Source organism: Mauremys reevesii, linkage group 5, assembly GCF_016161935.1.
Source record: "Mauremys reevesii isolate NIE-2019 linkage group 5, ASM1616193v1, whole genome shotgun sequence".
NCBI classification, from domain to species: Eukaryota; Metazoa; Chordata; order Testudines; family Geoemydidae; genus Mauremys; species Mauremys reevesii.
The window spans coordinates 77,997,069-78,017,811 of NC_052627.1; the positions used below are offsets into that span (position 1 = coordinate 77,997,069).

Sequence of the window (20,743 nt, forward strand, 5' to 3'; positions counted from 1 at the left end):
TTAACAAATTATGTAATTACATCTTCCAGGTTATTAATTAATATTAAATAATATTAGTCCCTATATAGAGGTCTGTGCAAAAATTGCTTAATACTTATCCTAGTTTGATTATGTGAATGTTTGATCCCTGTTTAGTAGGAAAGTTCAAGTACCAAATAGTAGTTTTATTAGCTGCTGGGAAATCTTCTATAGGAATGTCATCAGAATTTCCAGAGGCCAGTCAATAACCCACTGAAAGATCAGATGGACAGTCTAAAGTTGAGGTGTGACTGGGTGAGGAAAGGTGGGGGAAAGATACTATTTCCTTATTAGCACAAAAAGTTTTGATTAATTTGCTGGCAGCACTTGGACAAAAATAATTGTTTGGGGGATTGTGAGGGGGATTTTTCCTGCTGTTTATCTCAATGTATCTTTCTTCTTTGTTGTCTGAATAAGGCCCTATGGGTGCTGTAGCTGTGCCCCTACAGCGCCGAAGTGTAGACACTTCGTACAGCACTCAAAGGGGTTTTTCCGTTACAACAGATAATTCACGTCCCCAAGTGGCAATAGCTAGGTTGACAGAAACATTCTTCCATTGACCTAGCCATGTGAACATTGGGGGTTAGTTTAGCATAGCCACAGCACTATTGAATACATTTGACTAACTGAGGAAATTTTCAGTGTAATTGATGGACGACATATTTTTTCAGATAATAGTGTTTTGGATAATTAAGGTTTACATAATCAAGTCCACTCTCAAAAAATATGCAGCAGCGCAGGGTACCAGAAAGTCAGCCATAAATGCATTGCAAGAAAATCTGATGACACTGCTGGCTTAATAGCTCTTCAGCTCGTGTCCATGCCTTGTTGCCTACTCCTCCTGTGATTCCCTCTTAGAGCCCTGAAAATTTCCATTCTTCCCCCGCATTACTTCTACAGCTAATAACCCTGTGTTTGACTGACCATTCTGAGCTGGACATGGAGTTACTAGATCAATAGAAGGTGTTCATTGTCCCTTGGGCCAAGTTCTAATCTCACAATTCAGTTTCTTACATAATATTGTATTGTGCTTCCCACTAGAGAGTTAAGACACAAAGAGAAATATGACATGTGGAAAAGCTAAGCAAACAGTTCTGTGGGTAGAACAGAGCAGTTTTACTTCCATGGAAACCGCCCAATTAGATCTTAGCGTCTGGTTAAAACTAAATTTGAGAAATCTGATATATCGTGGGACCTGCTATATTCAGTCTCGAAGCAAAAACAAAGGAGTGAAAAAAGCAATACAATGGTAGGAACATGTAAAATGGAAACAGAAAGAGGAGGTAATTCAAGATATTAATATTGACAATATATTATTAATCTAAAATGTAACATGAGGAGTACATTTACCCAGTGTAATTTTACTGCTGAGTGCCATTAGATTAAATAATTTGAGGATGAAAAAAATTCCTCTTATTTTTTCCCTGTTATTTTAATACTGCATTTTCATCTTGTATATGATAACAGTGCAGGTGAAGCTAATTTTTTAATTTAAATAATACATGTGATACAGCTAATTGGTTTCCAGACAGAGTGCTCCATCTACAGGCAGGATAACATTTTATTCAAAAGCTTTTCAGTATCTCATTTCATGTAGAATATTATCAGTATGCTTCTTTTCTAGAACATAGTAGAGTTTGCAAAATTGATTCTATTTGTTCTTCGACTGTGTGTCAGTATAAATCCCACTGTAGATAGGCATGCATCTTACGGGCATGAGCTCAGATTTTTTTTGAATAGCAGTGTATATTGGGACTATGCATGCACCTTGTGCCTCCTTGTGCTGCCTAAAGGGGGAAGTGGCTGTGACCCTCCTAGTTCAGTCTTCCTGACTATGGCAGTGCTATTTTTTCTAGTTTAAAATTTACCTTTTCAGTGAAGAATCTCCTTTTCTTCTCCTCAAATGTGGTCACTTGCCCTCCACCTTCACTACTGCACCCCACCATAAAAAAAGGATGAAGGAAGAAGGAGAGACATGCACTCTTGTACACCTTCTGATATAGCAGGGTAAAGTGCTGTGCACTGACCAACATGAAGAGCTTCAAACATTCTGGATTTAAACCCTGCTTGATCTGCAGCAGACTTATGGGTCTGGTCGATGGGCATAGTCAAAATCTATTCTTTCTGAGGGACAGCCATGTCCCAGATAGATGTTTGACATGTAAATCCTTCTGCTCAAGAAGTCATAATTCTAGGAATGTGTGACTGAAACTGCATCTATTAGAGCAGAGGTTCTCAACCTTTCTCTTTGTGACACCCCACCCCTAACATGCTATAAAAGCTCTGCAGCCCACCTGTGCCACAATAGCTAGTTTTCTGCATATAAAAGCCGGGGCTGGTGTTAGGGGGTAGCAATCAGGGCAATTGCCTGGGGCCCCATGCCACAGGGATCCTCACGAAGCTACATTGCTCAGGCTCCAGCTTCAGCCCCAGGTGGCAGGGCTCAGGAAGCTGGGCTTCAGCCCCATGCAGTGGGGCTTCGGCTCCCTGCCCTGGGCCCCAGAGAGTCTAATGCTGGCCCTGCTTGGAGGCCCCTGTGAAACCTACTCAAGGCCCCCCTACGGGGGCTCTAGACTCCTGGTTGAGAACCACTGTACTAGAGCAATCTATGTATACCCCTTCAGACCTAGAGGAAGTTAATACTTCCAAAGAACAGTCAAAAGAGTCTTCATCCATGAGCACTCTCTCAACCACGTTGCACAACCAGCAAAAGGAAGGCAGGAAAGAAGACACTATCAGAATTGGCACAGGCTACATTGTGAGCAACTGCCTCTGCCTTTAGCACCAGACATCTCCACACCAGTATTGACACCAACAGCTCCAACATTGGCATTGAGCTCAATGCCATTTCTCCCAATGCCTACAATGTCATCATTATGAGCTGCACTGGCACCCTGACATAAGGGTGGGACTAAAGGACAGCCAAGTGGAGCCCAAGTTTAGCTTCAGACATCAGGAGATATGGCTCTGTAAGGAGGAGAAGAAGCTTCATTCCTCCAAGGGCAAGGCATCCAAGTCTGCCACTTAGTCAGAAATGATGCAGAGATGAAGACACCAGTACTGACAACCACACCGATTACAGGCCCAAGATATGCCCTCATAGAATCATTGAGTTCCCCTCCAGGGACAGTGTTGGTATTGGAGCAGTGCCTGGCACCAGGACTTGAGCAGAGGCATTGCTCCATGGCATCGCTGTTTGAAAAATCTTACCCTTCTTCCTCACCATCACCATATTATGCTTTCCCTCTAGCAATGAGCAGGGATGGCTGTCCTCTGCCGCCTTGTAATACCGTAGGGCTATCACATGGCACCAGCATCAAGGGAACCTGACGTGCTTTTGATCAATACCCATATGGCATGCTACCTTGGCCATACTGGGGACTATCATTGTGAGTATCTTGCAGTGGATTGCCCTCAAGTATGTCCAGGAAGAGGGGGAGATCAGGCTGCCTGTGAACACTCAGGAGCTGGGGGTAGCAGATGGACAACAATATCCCCAGTGTCCACTGAAAGAATTGTCATTTTTGCCTGATGAGGCAGTTACACTAGCCCCTGTCCCCACAAGTGATGATTTTAAGACCTTTCAGTTATTCCTATCTTGTATCACAGACCTAGATATCAAATGAGTAGTAATACAAGAGGAATCCCAGAAACTCTTTGACATTTTGACTGCATCAGTCCCAGCCAGGGTTGCTCTCCCCATTAATGAGGGCATACTTGAGCCAGCCAAGGGGCATTTCTACCTGTCCTTCAGAACTCACAGATAATACATCAGCCATGCACTACATAAACAAAAGGGTGCCTACTCTTCTCCCCTCTGTCTGGAGGGTATCAAATTCTGGACTTGGAATGTAGTGACACCAATAGTCCTTCATCCTTTGGGAGCAACAAACTTCCTGAGCAGGTAATCTATGGCCCTTCATGAAAGGTCCTTACACAGGTTTGGCATAGGACTGGTATTCTGTCACTGGAGATCCTCCATATTAGACTTCTTTGATGTCAGGAACAACACCGAGTGTCAGAATTTGGGCTCCAGAGGAGGCCTTAGTTTAGAATCATTGTCAGATGCCTTCTTTCTGCAACGGAACAGAGGCTGCTCTGTGCCTTTCCACTGATTACCCTGATCTCCAGGGTAATTGCCAAGATTAAAAGAGCAAAGCCAATCATTTTAATAGCGTCCTATTGACGAAGACAGTTTTGGATGACAGACTTCATGCAGATGTCCATTCAGCCCTCAAACCAGCTTCCAGACCATCTGGATTTGATCTCAGTTTCAGGGCCAGGTACTCCATCCAGACTAGACAGAGACTACTCATTACAGGTTCAGGAAATACTTTACAAAGCAAGCAAACATCTACCAGAAGGTTGTACCTAGTGAAAGAAGTTCTCAATATGCAATCTCACCAGAAGTTCATTCCTAAGCTGATCTCAGATATGTATCAAAACACAGTCGACTGCCTGTCTTTTTCCTGAAGCCACACTCTGCACCAAAAGAAAAGAAGTTACACACATTGGATGTACCCAGGAGTTTGCTTTATTATATTGACAGGATCACACTGTCGCACTTCTATTATTAGTTGTAATTGTGCATTATAAAGGTCAAGCCATCTCTTCACCAAGAATATTGAAATTGATCATGTATGTTACCAGTTATCTGGTGTACTTCTCCTTCCGAACATCAAGGCTCACTCCATCCAAGCACAGGCTACATGGTGCAGCTACTTCAGAAATGTGCCGCTATCAGAAATCAGCAATGTGGAGTAATCCATTGACCTTTGCCAAACACTATGCCTTGAACTTAGTTGCTAGATCAGATGCCAAGTTTGGGATAGAAATCCATGTTCATATGATACAGCTGAAACTCCATATTCCCACCGTCTTGAGGGGGTACTGCTTTCCAGTGGGATCCATCTCAATATATATTTGAAGAAGAAAGAATGGTTACTTAATCTATAACAATAGTGGTCTTTGAGATGTTGTCAGTGTGGATCCCTCCCTCATAGAATCATAGAATATCAGGGTTGGAAGGGACCTCAGGAGGTCATCAGATCCAACCCACTGCTCAAAGCAAGACCAGTCCCCAACTAAATCATCCCAGCCAGGGATTTGTCAAGCCTGATCTTAAAAACCTCTAAGGAAGGAGATTCCACCACTTCCCTAGGTAACTCATTCCAGTCCTTCACCAGCCTCGTAGTGAAAAAGTATACCCTAATATTGAACCTAAACCTCCCCCACTGCAACTTGAGGCCATTACTCTTCGTTCTGTCCTCTTCCTGCTCTTCAGAGCCCTTAGGTACCACAGGCTTTGAAGTGAGAGAGAACTTGGGGGAGGGGGTCTGCTCCTTCCTTTATGCCCTCACATGGGAGCACACAGAGGCTCAGAGTGCATGTGCAACCCCAACAGACATTGAGGTTTAAAAAACTCCATGCAGAAGGCACATATATAGCTACACTGGCATCCACATGATTACTACATCTCAAAGACCCACAGTTATTGTGGGGTAAGTAACCATTTTTTACCAGCTGTGGATTTTTAGGTGCCAAATACATCAATATCACTCTAGTCTTTATCTGGATGTATTTGGCTTATGCTTAAAATAGGAAATATTTTTCATCATGTATGCAACAGCTGTGGAATAAGTGTATATAAGTTATTTAATAGGGTTAGTGGTCTAACAGAAAAGGGGACAAAGCAGTAGACGTGATTTATCTTGATTTTAGTAAGGCTTTTGATACAGTCTCACATGACATTCTCATAACCAAACTAGGCCAGTGTGGTTTAGATGAAATTTCTATAAGATGGGTGCACAACTGGTTCTCAAAGAGTAGTTATCAATGGTTCGCCGTGAAACTTGCAGGGTGTATCTAGTAGGGTCCTGTGGGGCTCAGTCCTGGGTCCAGTACTAGTCAATATTTTGCTAACTGAATAGGAGTCATCAATGTCATGCATTAATGACTTTGATAATGGAGTGCAAAATTTGCAGATGATACTAAACTGGAAGGTATTGCAAGCATTTTGGATGACAGGATAAGAATTCAAAACAATCTTCACAAATTGGAGAACTGGTCTGAATTTAGCAAGATGATATTAAATAAAGATAAGTGCAAAATACAACACTTAGGAAGGAAAAATCAACTACAAAATGGGGAATAACTGGCTAGGTGGCAGCACTTCTGAAAAGGATATGGGGCTATAATGGATCGCAAATTGAGTATGGGTCATCAATGTGATGCAGTTGCAAAAGAGGCTAGTATAATTCTGGGGTGTATTCACAAGAGCATTGTATGTAAGCTGTGGGAAGTAATTGTCCTTCTATAGTCTGCTCTGGTAAGGCCTCAGATGGAGTGCAGTGTCCAATTCTAGGTGCCACATCTTAGGAAAGATGTGGATAAATTGGAGAGAATCCAGAAGAGAGCAATAAAAATGATAAAAGGTTTAGAAAACCTCATGTAAGAGGAAAAGTCTTGAGAAAAGTAGACTGAGTGGGGGACATAACAGTCTTCAAATATGTTAAGGGATGTTATAAAGAGGACAATGATCAATTGTTCTACATGTTCACTGAAGGTAGAACAAGAAGAAATTGACTTAATCTGCAGAAAGGGAGATTTAGGTTAAGTATTAGGGAAAACAATTCTAACATACTTAAGCTCTGAGATAGGCTTCCCAAGGAGGTTGTGGAATCCCCATTATTGGAGAGTTTTAAGAACAGACTGGACAAACTGTCAGAGATGGTCTAGATCCTGCCTCAGCGCAGGGAACTTGACTTGATAACCCCTCGAGGTACCTTCCAGCCCTACATTTCTCTGATTCTATGTTTTAAAGTAATTTAATGTTAATCTCTTGTTTAGATGGATCCGAAGTTTGATAGGCCCAACATTTCACTGATTTTAAAAGTTAATGTTTGTTTTCCTTTTAATTGGCATTTGTGTTTTGAAAAAAGCTATAATTCCTCCCCCTTACATTGTTAAAAATCCTAGCTAAAATCCTAGCTTCTCATCAGTGGCAATTCATGTATTACAAACCCATAGTTCTGGATTTCTGCATATCTGTGATCTCAAGCATAACACTTCATGCTGTCTCTCCACTCATGCCTGTCTTTTCCATTAAAATGAGGTGGGGCTTTTCGGATATAGGAATCCTGCTCTGAAATGTACAAGAATCCTGATTTCTGAATGCTTTCATTCTGCCTGCCCACCTACAAAAGCAGAGCAGACATGCAGAATGGAGGGATGTTGCAATATGTGTGTGCTTGCATGACATAAATATTCATTTCCTCAACCCAAAGCAGAACCATTAGTTTTACTTTTTAGGCCCTCTGGCTGTTACAGTGCCCTTATAAAACAAAAGTCAGTTTAAAAGAGTAGAAAATAATTTCTTTTGCAAATGCTGGAAAACCAGACCTTTTTATACATAATTAGTTACTTGGGACCTGAGCCTCCTCTCATCTACTACTCAGCATATTCAAGAGGATTCCCTGTGTTACTACTTGCAGTAGTGGGTGATCACAAAATCAGAACCTTACATTGTGACATTTTAAGCTTTAAAAACATTTGTATTGCATGCTTCAGTAATATATTTTTTTGCCTACCCTGTTTTCATTGTTTTAATAAATGACTTTCCTTTCAATGATGTAGAAAGGATTTTATTTATCTCTCATGTGATATCCTGACCCATATTTTAAAGTATTTTATTTTTATTTTTCCATAGGTCCTCCCATGCCATCCTCTTCATCTAGTCCATCCGTCATTGAACATTTACATTCCCTTCCTCCATCACCCAATCTCCATGACAACCAGAGGTGGTTGCTAAGTACTAATGCCATCCAGCCAGTTCAGGACTCTGATACAGATGAGGACTATACTGCCAGCACTTATCTAGTACAGACTGGTACTGTTTCAGTTTGTCCCCCAGATCATGGTAAGAAGAGGACAACTTGTCCATAGTTTGAATGCACTTTTTTATTTTCCATCTTGTTACAAAGCAATCTGATACAAGTGAAGGAAATTAAAATCACTCAATATTTTAAATTTATTTATCTTAATTTTCACAAGTGAATGTGTACTTTCAAGAATGCAGAATAAGCAAGAGTAGAAATTGACCTTATGTGGTATATAAGATGAAAGTAGTTTATCTAAGTTATTTTAGAAGTAGTAATCACATACAGCAGTAACCACTAATTGTATATTGTGTATTATAACTCACAGTGGAGGTCTGACTACCCTACATTTATGGTTCTTTTCAAATGATAAGCTGAAGTTTGTTAAACTGACGTATTTAGCTTCAACATTTTGGGGGTATGTCCTACTGACTAACTTCTCCAAATGCAGAGGTCCCAGACACATTGGAGCTGATATGGTTTTACTGCCCAGAAAGGCAGGATTTGTGGAACTCATGCAGCCTTGGAACACCCTCTGTTAAGATGAATGAGGCTTTTTTTTAAACAACTAACAAAATCATCCAAATCACAGGACTTGGTAGTGATGGGGGTCTTCAACTACCCAGACATCTGTTGGAAAAATAATACAGCAGGGCATAGATTATCCAAAAAGTTCTTGGAATGTATTGGAGACAATTTTTTATTTCAGAAGGTGGAGAAAGCTACTCGGGGGGATGCTGTTCTAGATTTAATTTGACAAATACGGAGGAACTGGTGGAGAATTTGAAAGTGGAAGGCAACTTGGATGAAAGTGATCATGAAATGGTAGAGTTCATGATTCTAAGCAATGGTAGGAGGAAGAACAGCACAATAAAGACAGGAAGGCAGATTTTAGCAAACTCAGGGAATTGGTAGGTAAAATCCCATGGGAAGCAAGTCTAAGGGGAAAAACGATTAAAGACAGTTGGCAGTTTTTCAGAAACATTAGTAAGGGCACAAGAGCAAATTATCCCACTCCATAGGAAAGTTAGGAAGTATGCCAAGAGACCACCCTTAACCTGGCTTAACCAGGAGATCTTCAATGAACTACAACTAAAAAAAAATGTCCTACAAAAAGTGGAAACTCGGTCAAATTACAAAGGATGAATATAAGCAAGTAACATAAGTATGTAGGGACAAAATTACAATAGCCAAGGCACAAAACGAGATCAAACTAGCAAGGGACATAAAAGGAAACAAGAAAACATTCTACAAATACATTAGAAACAAGAGGAAGACCAAAGACAGAGTAGGCCCATTACTCAATGGGGGAGAAGACAATAACAGAAAATGTGGAAATGGCAGAAGTGCTTAATGACTTCTTTGTTTTGGTTTTCACCCAGAAGATTGGTGGCAATTGGACATCTAACATAGTGAATGCCAGTGAAAATGAGGTAGGATCAGAGTCTAAATAGGGAAAGAACACGTGAAAAATAACTTAGACAAGTTAGATGTCTTCTGATCACCAGGGCCTGATGAAATGTATCCTAGAATACTCAAGGAGCTGACTGAGGAACTATCTGAGCCATTAGCAATTATTCTTGAAAAGTCATGGAAGATGGGAGACATTCCAGAAGGCTGGAAAAGGGAAAATATAGTGTCCATCTATAAAAAGGGAAATAAGGACAACCTGGGGAATTGCAGACCAGTCAGCTTCACTTCTGTACCCGGAAAGATAATGGAGCAAATAATTAAGCAATCAGTTTGCAAACACCTAGAAGATAATAAGGTAATAAATAACAGTAAACATGGATTTGTCAAGAACAGATCGTGTCAAACCAACCTGATAGCTTTCTTTGACAGGGTAACAAGCCTTGTAGATGTGGGGGGGAGCAGTAAATGTGGTATATCTTGACTTTAGTAAGGCTTTAGATACTGTCTCGCATGACCTCATCATAAACAAACTTGTGAAATAGAACCTAGATGGAGCTACTACAAGGTGGGTGCATAACTGGTTGGAAAATCATTCCCAGAGTAATCATCAGTGGTTCACAGTCATGCTGGAAGGGCATAACAAGTGGAGTCCCACAGGGATCGGTTCTGGGTCTGGTTCTATTCAATATCTTTATCAGTGATTTAGATAATGGCATAGAGAGTACACTTATAAAGTTTGCGGACAATACCAACCTGGGAGGAGTTGCAAGTGCTTTGGAGGATAGGATTAAAATTCAAAATGATCTGGACAAACTGGAGAAATCATCTGAAGTAAATGGGAAGAAATTCAATAAGGACAATTGCAAAGTACTCCACTTAGGACAGAACAATAAGTTGCATACATACAAAATGGGAACTGACTGCCTAGGTAGGAGTAACGCGGAAAGGGAATTCTGGGGGTCATAGTGGATCACAAGCTAAATATGAGTCAACAGTTTAATGCTGTTGCAAAAAAAGTAAACATCATTCTGGGATGTATTAGCAGGAGTATTGTAAGCAAGACACAAGAAGTAATTCTTCCGCTCTACTCCGTGCTGATTAGACCTCAGTTAGAGTATTGTGTCCACTTCTGGGTGCCACATTTCGGGAAAGATGTGGACAAATTGGAGAAAGTCCAGAGAAGAGCAACAAAAACGATTAAAGGCCTAGACAACATGACCTATAAGGGAAGATTGAAAAAAATTGGATTTGTTTAGTCTGGAGAGGAGAAGACTGAGACAGTTTTCAAGTACATAAAAGGTTGTTACAAGGAGGAGGGAAAAGAAATGTTGTTCTTAACCTCTGAGGCTAGGACAAGAAGCAATGGGCTTAAATTGCAGCAAGGGCAGTTTAGGTTGGACATTAGGAACAACTTCCTAACTGTCAGAGTGGTTAAGCACTGGAATAAATTGCCTAGGGAGGTTATGGAATCTCCATAATTGGGGATTTTTAAGCATTGATTGTACAAACACCTGTCAGGGATGGTCTAGATCAGACGTGGGCAAACTACAGCCCTCAGGCCACATCTGGCCCGCGGGACCCTCCTGCCCGGCCCCTGATCTCCTGGCCTGGGAGGCTAGCCCCTGGCCCCTCCCCCGCTGTTCTCCCTGCTCCGCAGACTCAGCTCACTGTGCTATCGGTGCAATGCTCTGGCCGGTGGGGCTGCAAAGCATGGCCTGACCTGGTGCTCTGTGCTGTGTGGTGGCGTGGCTGGCTCCCGCCGGGTGTCGCAGCTGCCTGTCCTCCTGCTCTGGGCGACACAGCTGTAGCTCCACCAGCCACTGGTGCTCCAGGCAGGGAGCAGGGGGGGTTGCATAGAGGGCAGGGGAGCTCGAGGTGGTGGGCTGGGGGTGGGGGGTCTGGATTGGGGGCGGGGCGGTCAGTGGGCGGGGAACGGGGAGTTGAATGGGGTTCGGAAGGAAGGAAGGAGAGGGGGTTGGATGGAGCAGTGGGGTCAGTCAGGGGCAGGGGTTCCGGGGCAGTCAGGAATGAGGGGTTGAATGGGGCGGCGGGGGGGCAGCCAGGGGCGGGGGGTCCAGGGGCAGGGACAGGGAACGGGGGGGGGTGGATGGGGTAGGGGTCCTGGGGGGGGGGCTGTCAGGGAACGGGGAGGTTTTCAGGGGGTGAGAAGCAGGGGGGTCGGATAGGAGGTGGGGGCCAGGCCATGACTGGCTGTTTGGGGAGGCACAGCCTCCCCTAACCAGCCCTCCATACACTTTTGGAAACCCGATGCGGCCCTCAGGCCAAAAAGATTGCCTGCCCCGGTCTAGATAGTACTTAGTCCTGCCTTGAGTGCAGGTGTCTGGACTAGATGACCTCTTAAGCTCCCTTCCAGTTCTATGATTCTGTGATTCTAAGGTGTATCCCTGTAACCAAATATGTAAGATGGCTGTGTGGTGAGAGTGGGGGCAGTAACTCCAAAGCACATCATTCCATACCTCCCATCTCTCAAGCCTACCAATGTATGACATAAGTAATCAAAATATGTGATGATCAAAATGCAGAACACCTGAGTTTGCTTGTTCATCATGCCATAATAAATAGAACATAATGGTTGTAAACTATAAAACTGAGTTTTAATGGGTTTTTTAGTGTATGAATTAAACCAGTTTTTAAAATCAGCAAACTTGAAAAACAAATTCTATCATGCACAGCAATGAGGATCCACCCCAAGTGGGTGATTAGAAGGGCTTGATATCCAAACCTACAGTGCGTCAGCTTGACATTGACCATTTGAGCTCAAGGAATAACTGTTACTGTCTATGTGGACTAGAGGGGAACTTGACACATGCTGTCCCAGTTAGCTATAGACCTATTTACTAGATGTCAGTAGAATGTTACAGAGCAGAAATACTAAGTTCTGTTCCTGGTTCTGAGGGAAGTGTGGTGGTGTGGTTAGAGTAGGGGTTGGAAACCTGCAGCACATGTGCCAAAGCCGGCACGCGAGCTGATTTTTTTAGTGGCACTCTGCTGCCAGCCAGGGTCTCGGCCCCACTCAGCCTGCTGTCGGCCTGGATGGACAGAACCCCGAGTTGGCAGCAGGCTGAGCAGGGCCAGCAGCCGGGACCCTGGCTGGTAGGGCCTGGCAGAAGGGACCCCAAACCGGCAGCGGGCTGAGCAGCTCAGCCTGCTGCCGGTCTGGGGTTCCGTCTGCCAACCCCACTGCCAGTCTGGGGTTCTGCCCGCCAGCCCCTGTAAATGTAAAATGTATTACTGGCACTCAAAACCTTAAATTACAGTAAATAAATGAAGACTTGGCATACCACTTCTCAAAGATTGCCGACTCCTGGGTTAGAGCAATAGTTGGTTAGAGACAGGATAGCAAAGCATAGATTTTTGCACCTTCCCTTGGAAAGGCAGTGTGCCTGAGTAGATAAGAGCTAGAGCTGCTATATTAGTGATGTGGTTCAAGATTTTCAAAAGTAATAGTAATTTTGGGTGCTATAATTTTTGGGTGCTCAACTTGAGACATTTCAGAGAGGTCTGATTTTCAGAATCTGGAAGCTGAATGCTTTCTGAAAATTAGTCCCTTTAAAACTATCTCAAGTTGACCAAGCAAAAATTAAGGCATTGTTGTATTAATTGGATTTCGGGGCCCAAAAATGTTAACATAACCTAGTCGTGTCCAACATTAAGTACTGTTAAACAAGGTTCAGGGTTTGGTATATAGAGATCTCAAGCTACTTAGTACCATGGCAAACACATCCTTTTAACCTTTTTGTTAAAGATACAGAAAAGAAGGGAAAACATGAAAGCATTTGAAATATAAACTACTAAGTAAAGCTTTCATTTTAACAAAATTTTTCGTTCCCTTTAACTGGAGATAGATTTAGAAGAGAAGAAAAACCCTTGTTTGAAAGTCTCTTAGATGGTAACAAAGCTGGTCATAACTGTCCTTTTGGGAAAAAGAGAAGAAGATAACTGAGTGTACATTAGAAGCAAGAGGAAGACCAAGGACAGAATAGGCCCGTTACTTAATGGGGGAAGAGGGGCAGGAAACAATAACAGAAATGGCAGAAGTGCTTAATGACTTTTTTGTTTGTTTTCACCAAAAAGGCTAATAGTGATTGAACATCTAAGATAGTGAATGCCAGTGAAAATGAGGTAGGATCAAAGGCTAAAATAGGGAAAGAACAAGTTAAAAATTACTTAGACAAGTTAGATGTCTTCAAGTCACCAGGACCTGATGAAAACATCCTAGAATACTCAAGCTGGCTGAGGAGATATCTGAGCCATTAACAATTATCTTTGAAAACTCACTGGAAGAGTCCAGAGGACTGGGAAAGGGCGAATATAGTGCCCATCTGTGAAAAAGGGAAATAAGGACAACCCGGGAAATACAGACTAGTCAGCTTCACTTCGGTACCCAAAAAAACAATGGAGCAAATAATTAAGCAATCAGTTTGCAAATAACTAGAAGATAATAAGGTGATAAGTAAGTCAGCATGGATTCAAGAACAAATCATGTCAAACAACCTAATAGCTTTCTTTGAGAGAGTAACAAGCCTTGTGGATGTGAGAGTGGAAATGATATATGTGGTACATTTTGACTTGAGTAAGGCTTTTGATACTGTCTTGCATGATCTCCTCATAAACAAACTAGGGAAATGATGGAGCTACTATAAAGTAGGCACATGCTGTTTGGGGATCAGCTTTGTTCAATATCTTCTTCAATGATTTAGATAAAGGTATAGAGAGTTCATTTATAAAGTTTGTGGATGATACCAAGTTGGGAGGGATTGCAAGAGTTTTGGAGGATAGGATTAAAATTCAGAATGATATGGACAAACTAGAAAAATGGTCTGAAGTAAATAGGGTGAAATTCAGTAAGGACAAATGCAAAGTACTCCACTTAAGAAGGAACAATCAGTTACATACGTACAAAATGGGAAATGACTGCCTAGGAAGGAGTACTGCCAAAAGGGATCTGCGGGTCATAGTGGATCACAAGCTAAATATGAGTCAACAGTAAAACGCTGTTGCAAAAAAGCAAACATCATTCTGGGCTGTATTAGCAGAAGTGTTGTAAGCAAGTCATGAGAAGTAATTCTTCCACTCTACTCCACGCTGATTAGGCCTCAAATGGAGTATTTTTCCAGTTCTGGGTGCCACATTTTGGAAAAGATGTGGACAAATTGGAGAAAGTTCACAGAGGAGCAACAAAAATTGATTAAAAGTCTAAAAAGTCTGAGGAAAGATTGAAAAAACTGAGTTTGTTTAGTTTGGAGGAGAGAGGACTGAGAGGGGACATAAGTTTTCAAGTACATAAAAGGTTGTTACAAAGAGGAGGGAGAAAAAATGTTCTTTTTAACCTCTGAGGCTAGGACAAGAAGCAGTGTGCTTAAATTGCAGCAAGGGAAGTTTAGGTTGGACATTAGGAACAACTTCCTGACTGTCAGGGTGGTTAAGCACTGGAATAAATTGCCTAGGAAGGTTGTGGAATCTCCATCACTGGAGATTTTTAACAGCAGATTAGACGAACCTGTCAGGAATGGTCTAGATAATACTTAGTCCTGCCAGGAGGACAGGGGACTGGACTAGATGACCTCTCAAGGTCCCTTCCAGTCCTATGATTCTATGAGCTGAAGCTGTTGCTGCTGCTGTAAATCCAATCCCATTCCATCTCAGGTGGCATTTGGGATTCAGATGGATCTGATAGTTGTGACACTGTCATCTGGATCCCTCTCTTGGGCCTGGTCTGGTCTGGACATCTTTCAAGATCAGCATGACAAAGGCCTGGGATCCCAGTAAATGATGCAGGTGGTGGCATGATGGGGAAGCTCACTCTGGTAGCCTCTATTTGTTTTTCTGTCTGTTATTTTGTATTCTTCCCCAAAGTCTTTTTTTAAGGACCCAAAGAGGGAGTTGATGGGTGAGATAGCTCATCCCCTCATTGTGTTGTCTACTAGTTAGGCCTAACATCCAACACATCAATTTTGGTTCATTAATTTCCAGTTCCACATCTTGTTTTTACCATGCATGATTTCAGCATAGTCCTGGAACTATATCAGTAAGCCTTTTTGTTTAGATTAATTTAGTCTTTGTCTCCTTTTTGTACCTTTTCCCATCAACATTTGTTACTATAGTTATTGTGACACCTTATGAACTTTTACATACTTTTTACAGTTGAGCTTACCATTTGGGTAAATTTGTCTGCTCAATCAACACAACATAATTCAAAATAATTAGTCACTTCTGAAATACTTGGCCCTGAGTTCAGTTGTCAGCTGTAACTGAAGTGACCTGTGCAACCTCTTAGTGAACTTATTTGTAATATGGGGGAACAATGTTTGGCTTCTGTCCAGAGTAAGTTATGAAGACTTACTCAGTATTAAGGGCTCTGAAGTACACAAAAATGTAAAAGGATCATGATGTCCTGGGTTTTTTTCCCCCTCACTCTCTCACTCACTGCAGAACATTGCCTGATTTGGCAATGCAGCAAAACAGGCATTCTGATTCATCTGAAATACAGATCATCTTGGAAAAGCCAGAACACAATGAGTAGGGCTGCAGGTTTCTCACAGTGTAGAAAAAGCCACGGATACTCATTTTGTCTGAGACTTCTCTGTATGTCCATGACTTACAGTAGGAAGGATTTCCATGAGTTACCCCACTGACCTGATGCAGAGAGCTAGTCCTGAAAAGGAGGGTGTTGAAGCGCAAGCCCACCCTGTACTCACCCTGCAGCAACAGCTCCTGTGTCCTGTGGGGCTGGGCCCAGAAAACATTGCAACCTGGCAAACAGAAGTGCAGTGCCACTCACTGAAATTCCCTCAATGCCTCAACAGAGGGGCAGCACAGGCAAACCTGAATAGTGCTGTGCTCTGTGTGCCAGGTCACTTGAAGCAGGTAGCTGAGCCCAGTCCTGTGGAACACAGGAGGTGCCGATGCCCATACCCGAGGTGAATGTGGGGCAGGATTGCTCCGCACCTCTCCCCTTCCCCACTGGCATGTCCCTTCCTATTTAGGGCTGGAGTGCCAGGGCAAAGGGTGCTGCTGCAGGCCCCCTCATTTGTCAAGGCATTTTTTATCAAAAATCATGGAGCAGTCACTCTCTGATTTTTTGATTTAAAAAAAAATGCTGTGACAAATCTGCAGCCCTAACAGTGAAAGATCTAAGGAATTCACCATTCCTTCCTCAGCCCACAAAATGAAAGTGCAGTAGCAAGGAAAGGCTGCTCAAACGCTGAGTGACTCAGTTGTTGCCCTCTAGATTTGTGAGGAAAGATTCCTTTCCCCTGGTTTCTTGCAAATCTCCCCAGCACACAGCCGCGTTATTCAGGATGGACACCAGCAGTCAGATTTAGCAAAGACTGTTCTTTGCTTTGTAGTAGAGTTGTTGTGGAATAGCTTAGTGTCTTCAAAGTACTTTTAAAAGGAGAGCTATGGCTGTCAGTCCAAAATTTAAATCTTCCTCCTGTGTTTACATATCCCCTAGGGGGAAAAAATAGTTACATTTGGGCTTTCAAATATGAAATCTATTGTTGTTTGAGAAAATAAAAAAATAGACCTTTAAAACTTATGTTTGAATTTACAACCAGCTGTGACAAGGGCTGTGATCATTAAACTCTTATAATTAACAAGCACTGGAGAAAAAAATGGACATAGAATCAATATGATTTGTCCTGCATGTAGTGACTGTGCAACCATCATGATAGTAGAATCATGGCACATGCACTGCAAAGTACTACAGAGTATTTAAAACATTAATTCCAGTTGTCTTACATATGAGTCACAAAGACTGAAAATTGACTCCAGGAGAAAATAAAGGGAAATCATAAACAGCAATGTATTGAGTTTAGGAAAGGAGTTTAATGGGACACTGTGGGGATTGGTGTAAAGTACAAATCATATTCCTTGACCATATGCAGCAGAAAGAGGTTAAAGATAAAATTTGCATATGGTACTAAACTGAGAGGAAAGTAGAGAGGAAATAAAATTAAATTGCTATGGGCATGTTCAAAGTAAGATAGGCCCCAATTTAGCAAACCATCCCAGTTCAGCAAAGCACTTTTAGACACATGTTTAACTTTAAACATATGTTTAAGTCCCATTGGATTTAAAGTTAAATGAATGTTTCTCCTTTGAGTGATGGTCCCTGTGTGTATATAACTCTAGGTGCACATGTGCTCTATGTGCCTGAGGCTGGAAGATTTTTGCTAGCAGTGTCTGTTTGTCCACACCTGCGCCCTTCTCCTCCTTGTGCTCTGAACTGAGGGCACAAAGGATATTGCAGACCAACTGCCTCTCCAGTTTTTCTACCACCTGTAATCTGAGCTGGAACATCCTTAGTGTCCGCAGTTTTAGCCCGTGTTCTTCAAACGTATAATTATCTATAAATAGGTTTTAGATAAATACTTGTTAGATAGTTAGTGTTTTTTAATAGTTTGGGGCTTTGCCAATCACTTTCCCCACTTAGTGGCACCTAGTATGCCAGAATCCTGGGATTCAAGAATTGTGTCCTGCCCTCAGGCCCTTCTGGTCAGCAAAGGCCACAGTAAGTGCCTCTGCTGCCTTGGGGAAGCCCACATCCTCTCAAAATGCATCATTTGCTGATCCATTCCAAGGCAAGCCCGCCAAGCTTGTGAGTGTAGGCTTTGAAGATTCCTCATGGATCATGCTATGAGGCCCCAGTCCAATTCAGGTCCATCAGACACCACCCATACCCTGTACATTGGGCAGAGGTACTGAGAAGTGCCCCTACAAGCATGATGGTCTCTGGCTCTGGGATTGGTAGGAGTAGAGGAAATAACAACTCCAAATGGGGTCCTAAGGAGGGTTGGAAACACTCTCACAAGAAATTAGAAATCCCTTATCCAAAATGTTGATTTCCTCTCTGACACCCATTAAGTTGGGTGACATGCAGCTCCTGACACTCCTGTTCAGGGTGCACACAAGGAGTATGGTACTCTTCTCTTGGCTCTGAAGAGCATGAGCACCCTGAAACTGACATTAATCACAGGAGCAGGACTGTCCCCAATACTAGTGAGGGAAAAATGACAGAGAATCCCTCTGACTTTGTGGGTACCAATGAGACATGAAAAGGGATTGTTGGTACTGAACACTGTAACAATATGATGCTGCTGGTGCTACAGAAAGAAGTACAGGAGATAGATACTTGCATCAGGAGATAGATACTCCACCCATGAGGACACTGTCATGTACATGAACCCAAAGCCCCTGTTTGTCGGAATTGATCTTAACCAGGGAGATGTCCATACCAGTGGTCTAGGGCGTGCATGAGAGAGAACCACTCACCATACCATCTACCAGCCAGGCATAATGAGACTCTGGTACTGATACCACCACCCAGAGTCTTCAAAGCCTCATCCTCTCAGTAGGACGCCAGTAGGAGAGCATCACTACTCCCAGTGTGGCAAGGGGTCAGACCAGACAGAGGATCCAGAGTTTTGTGAGCACTATTCCACTTGCATAAGGACTATGCTCTTCAGGACGAGTGGCACCCTCCATCAGGAGGACTCCCCAATTTCCAATTGACCCCCCACACAGGCTTTACTGGGTCCCATATAATCCATTAGTGCAACATCCTGAATCCATACATTCCCATCAGGAGTAAAGACAGCCCTCCCCGTACAGAGAAGATCCCAAGCTTCCTCAAGAATTAATAGAGAAAGAGAAGGAACCAGCTCAGGTGGAGCCACTCACTCAGATAGAGTTGTCATCTTCATCTGCCGATGAGGCAGTTGCATCATCGCTTCCTGACGACTATAGATAATTTCAAGATCTACTGAAGTGGGTGGAAGATCCTCCAGTTCTTCTTTGAGTGCTTGTTCATGTCAATTCCAATCAGATGTGTGCATGCGCGCATGGTAGCAGGAAGATTTTTCCCATAGCCGCATCCCTCGGGTCAGTCTGGGCGCCCCATGGAGTCATGCTCAATATAGAGCCCTACCGACCTGCCACCCCCTCGGTTCCTTCTTACTGCAAGTGACAGTAGGCTGAAACTTCTCGTAGCCCTTGCTTTAGCAAGCGCATTCAACTCGAATTGTTTGTATATAGTTCGTTTATCTTAGTAGTTAGTAGTTAGTGATTAGAGCTGTTGGGAGTTTCTACCCCCCTTCTGACTCCCCGGAACCATGGTATGCTGCGGTCCCTGGGGTTTAAAAACTGTGTGGTCTGCGGAAAGCACATGCCAAAGAGCGATCTACCCTCCTCATGTTTACGGTGCCTAGGGAAGGGTCACCAAAAGGATTGCTGTAAGATCTGCCATGAGTTCTGCCCTAGAACTCTTAAAGAAAGAGAGCAGTGTCTTAAAATGATCCTCATTGGCTCTACGCCCCCATTTGAACCCAGGCTCAGGGGACCTGGCTCCTAACACTTCCTCGTCAACGCGGCGTGCCCAGGCGCCATCATCGATTTCAGTGCCAAGAAAGGACTTGTCCCGGGATTCTCAGCACCGCCACGGCACCTCCCGAGGCCCAGCAAAGAGCAGGCACCGGTCTCACTTGCTGGTGCTTCAGAAGAAAATGAAGCTGGACAGTCTGTCACCTCCAGCTAAATCTAAGGAAGTGAGACCCCGAGTGGGCCACAGCTTAAGATCCCTCCGTGAGGGCTGCGTCAACTCCTGCCCAGGCGAGGCAGTTGAATCCGGGCCCCGCACATTCACTGGTTCCTACGGGCCAGCAGCTGACGCTTCCTTCGACACCAGAAACTTTCAAAGCTGCTTGGATTCTGCTTCACCTTATGGCACCGTTCTTGCTCCCTAGGAGGGAGGAACCTCTGGCACTGGTGATCCCACCTCCAGGTGCAGTCAAGAGGGAAGCTGGCAGTGATGTTCAGGTATTCCCCCTCTCCACATCCTTCGGCACCAGCCCACTTGGACAGAGAGCTTAAGTCGCTTCCCAAGCTCTTGGCAGTCAAGGCACTGAAGCTCAGCTTATCCGTGGTCTTCAGTCTCGGAGACCTCAGAGTCAGAGTCTGACTCCTACCGCTCTCAGAGGTATAGGAGCCAATGATAGAGGTCAAGGCGAGAGCCCTAGGCATGACTACTGCAGTATCAGAAGCCACCACAGTGGCCATTTTGGACCCCCTGGGCCTTTCACCAAAGCCAGGAAGGGATCTAAAGGCACTGCTCTGCGGTGTCTTCAGTGGACTCAGCCACATTTGTCCTGCCATCAACCACCCAGCTCGCCTTGGCACCTACCCACATATCAAAGACATCAGCTGCAGTGCCATCGCCGGCACCGGCAACTCTTTCAACCTCAGCGCCAACTGCAATCTCGGCACCGACTGCTGCACTGGCACTGACAGCATTTTTGGCATTGATGACAGCCTTGGCACCTACAGTGGCACAGACAACTGCCCTTCTACCTTTGTCGGCTCAGGCAGCTGGTTCGGCACCGGCTCCACCAGTGGTACCATCAGTGTCTCTGGTG

General features: G+C 43.6%; 1 protein-coding gene across 1 annotated transcript in view; it reads left to right on the top strand.

Annotated features, from left to right (window-relative positions):
- The window catches only part of TENM3 (teneurin transmembrane protein 3), a 2,204,264-nt gene that overhangs the window by 1,928,466 nt on the left and 255,055 nt on the right, over window positions 1–20,743 (top strand). The window contains exon 16 of the mRNA XM_039540233.1: window positions 7,727–7,936. Coding sequence (XP_039396167.1) covers window positions 7,727–7,936 — 210 coding nt within the window. The remainder of the gene's footprint in view (window positions 1–7,726; window positions 7,937–20,743) is intronic.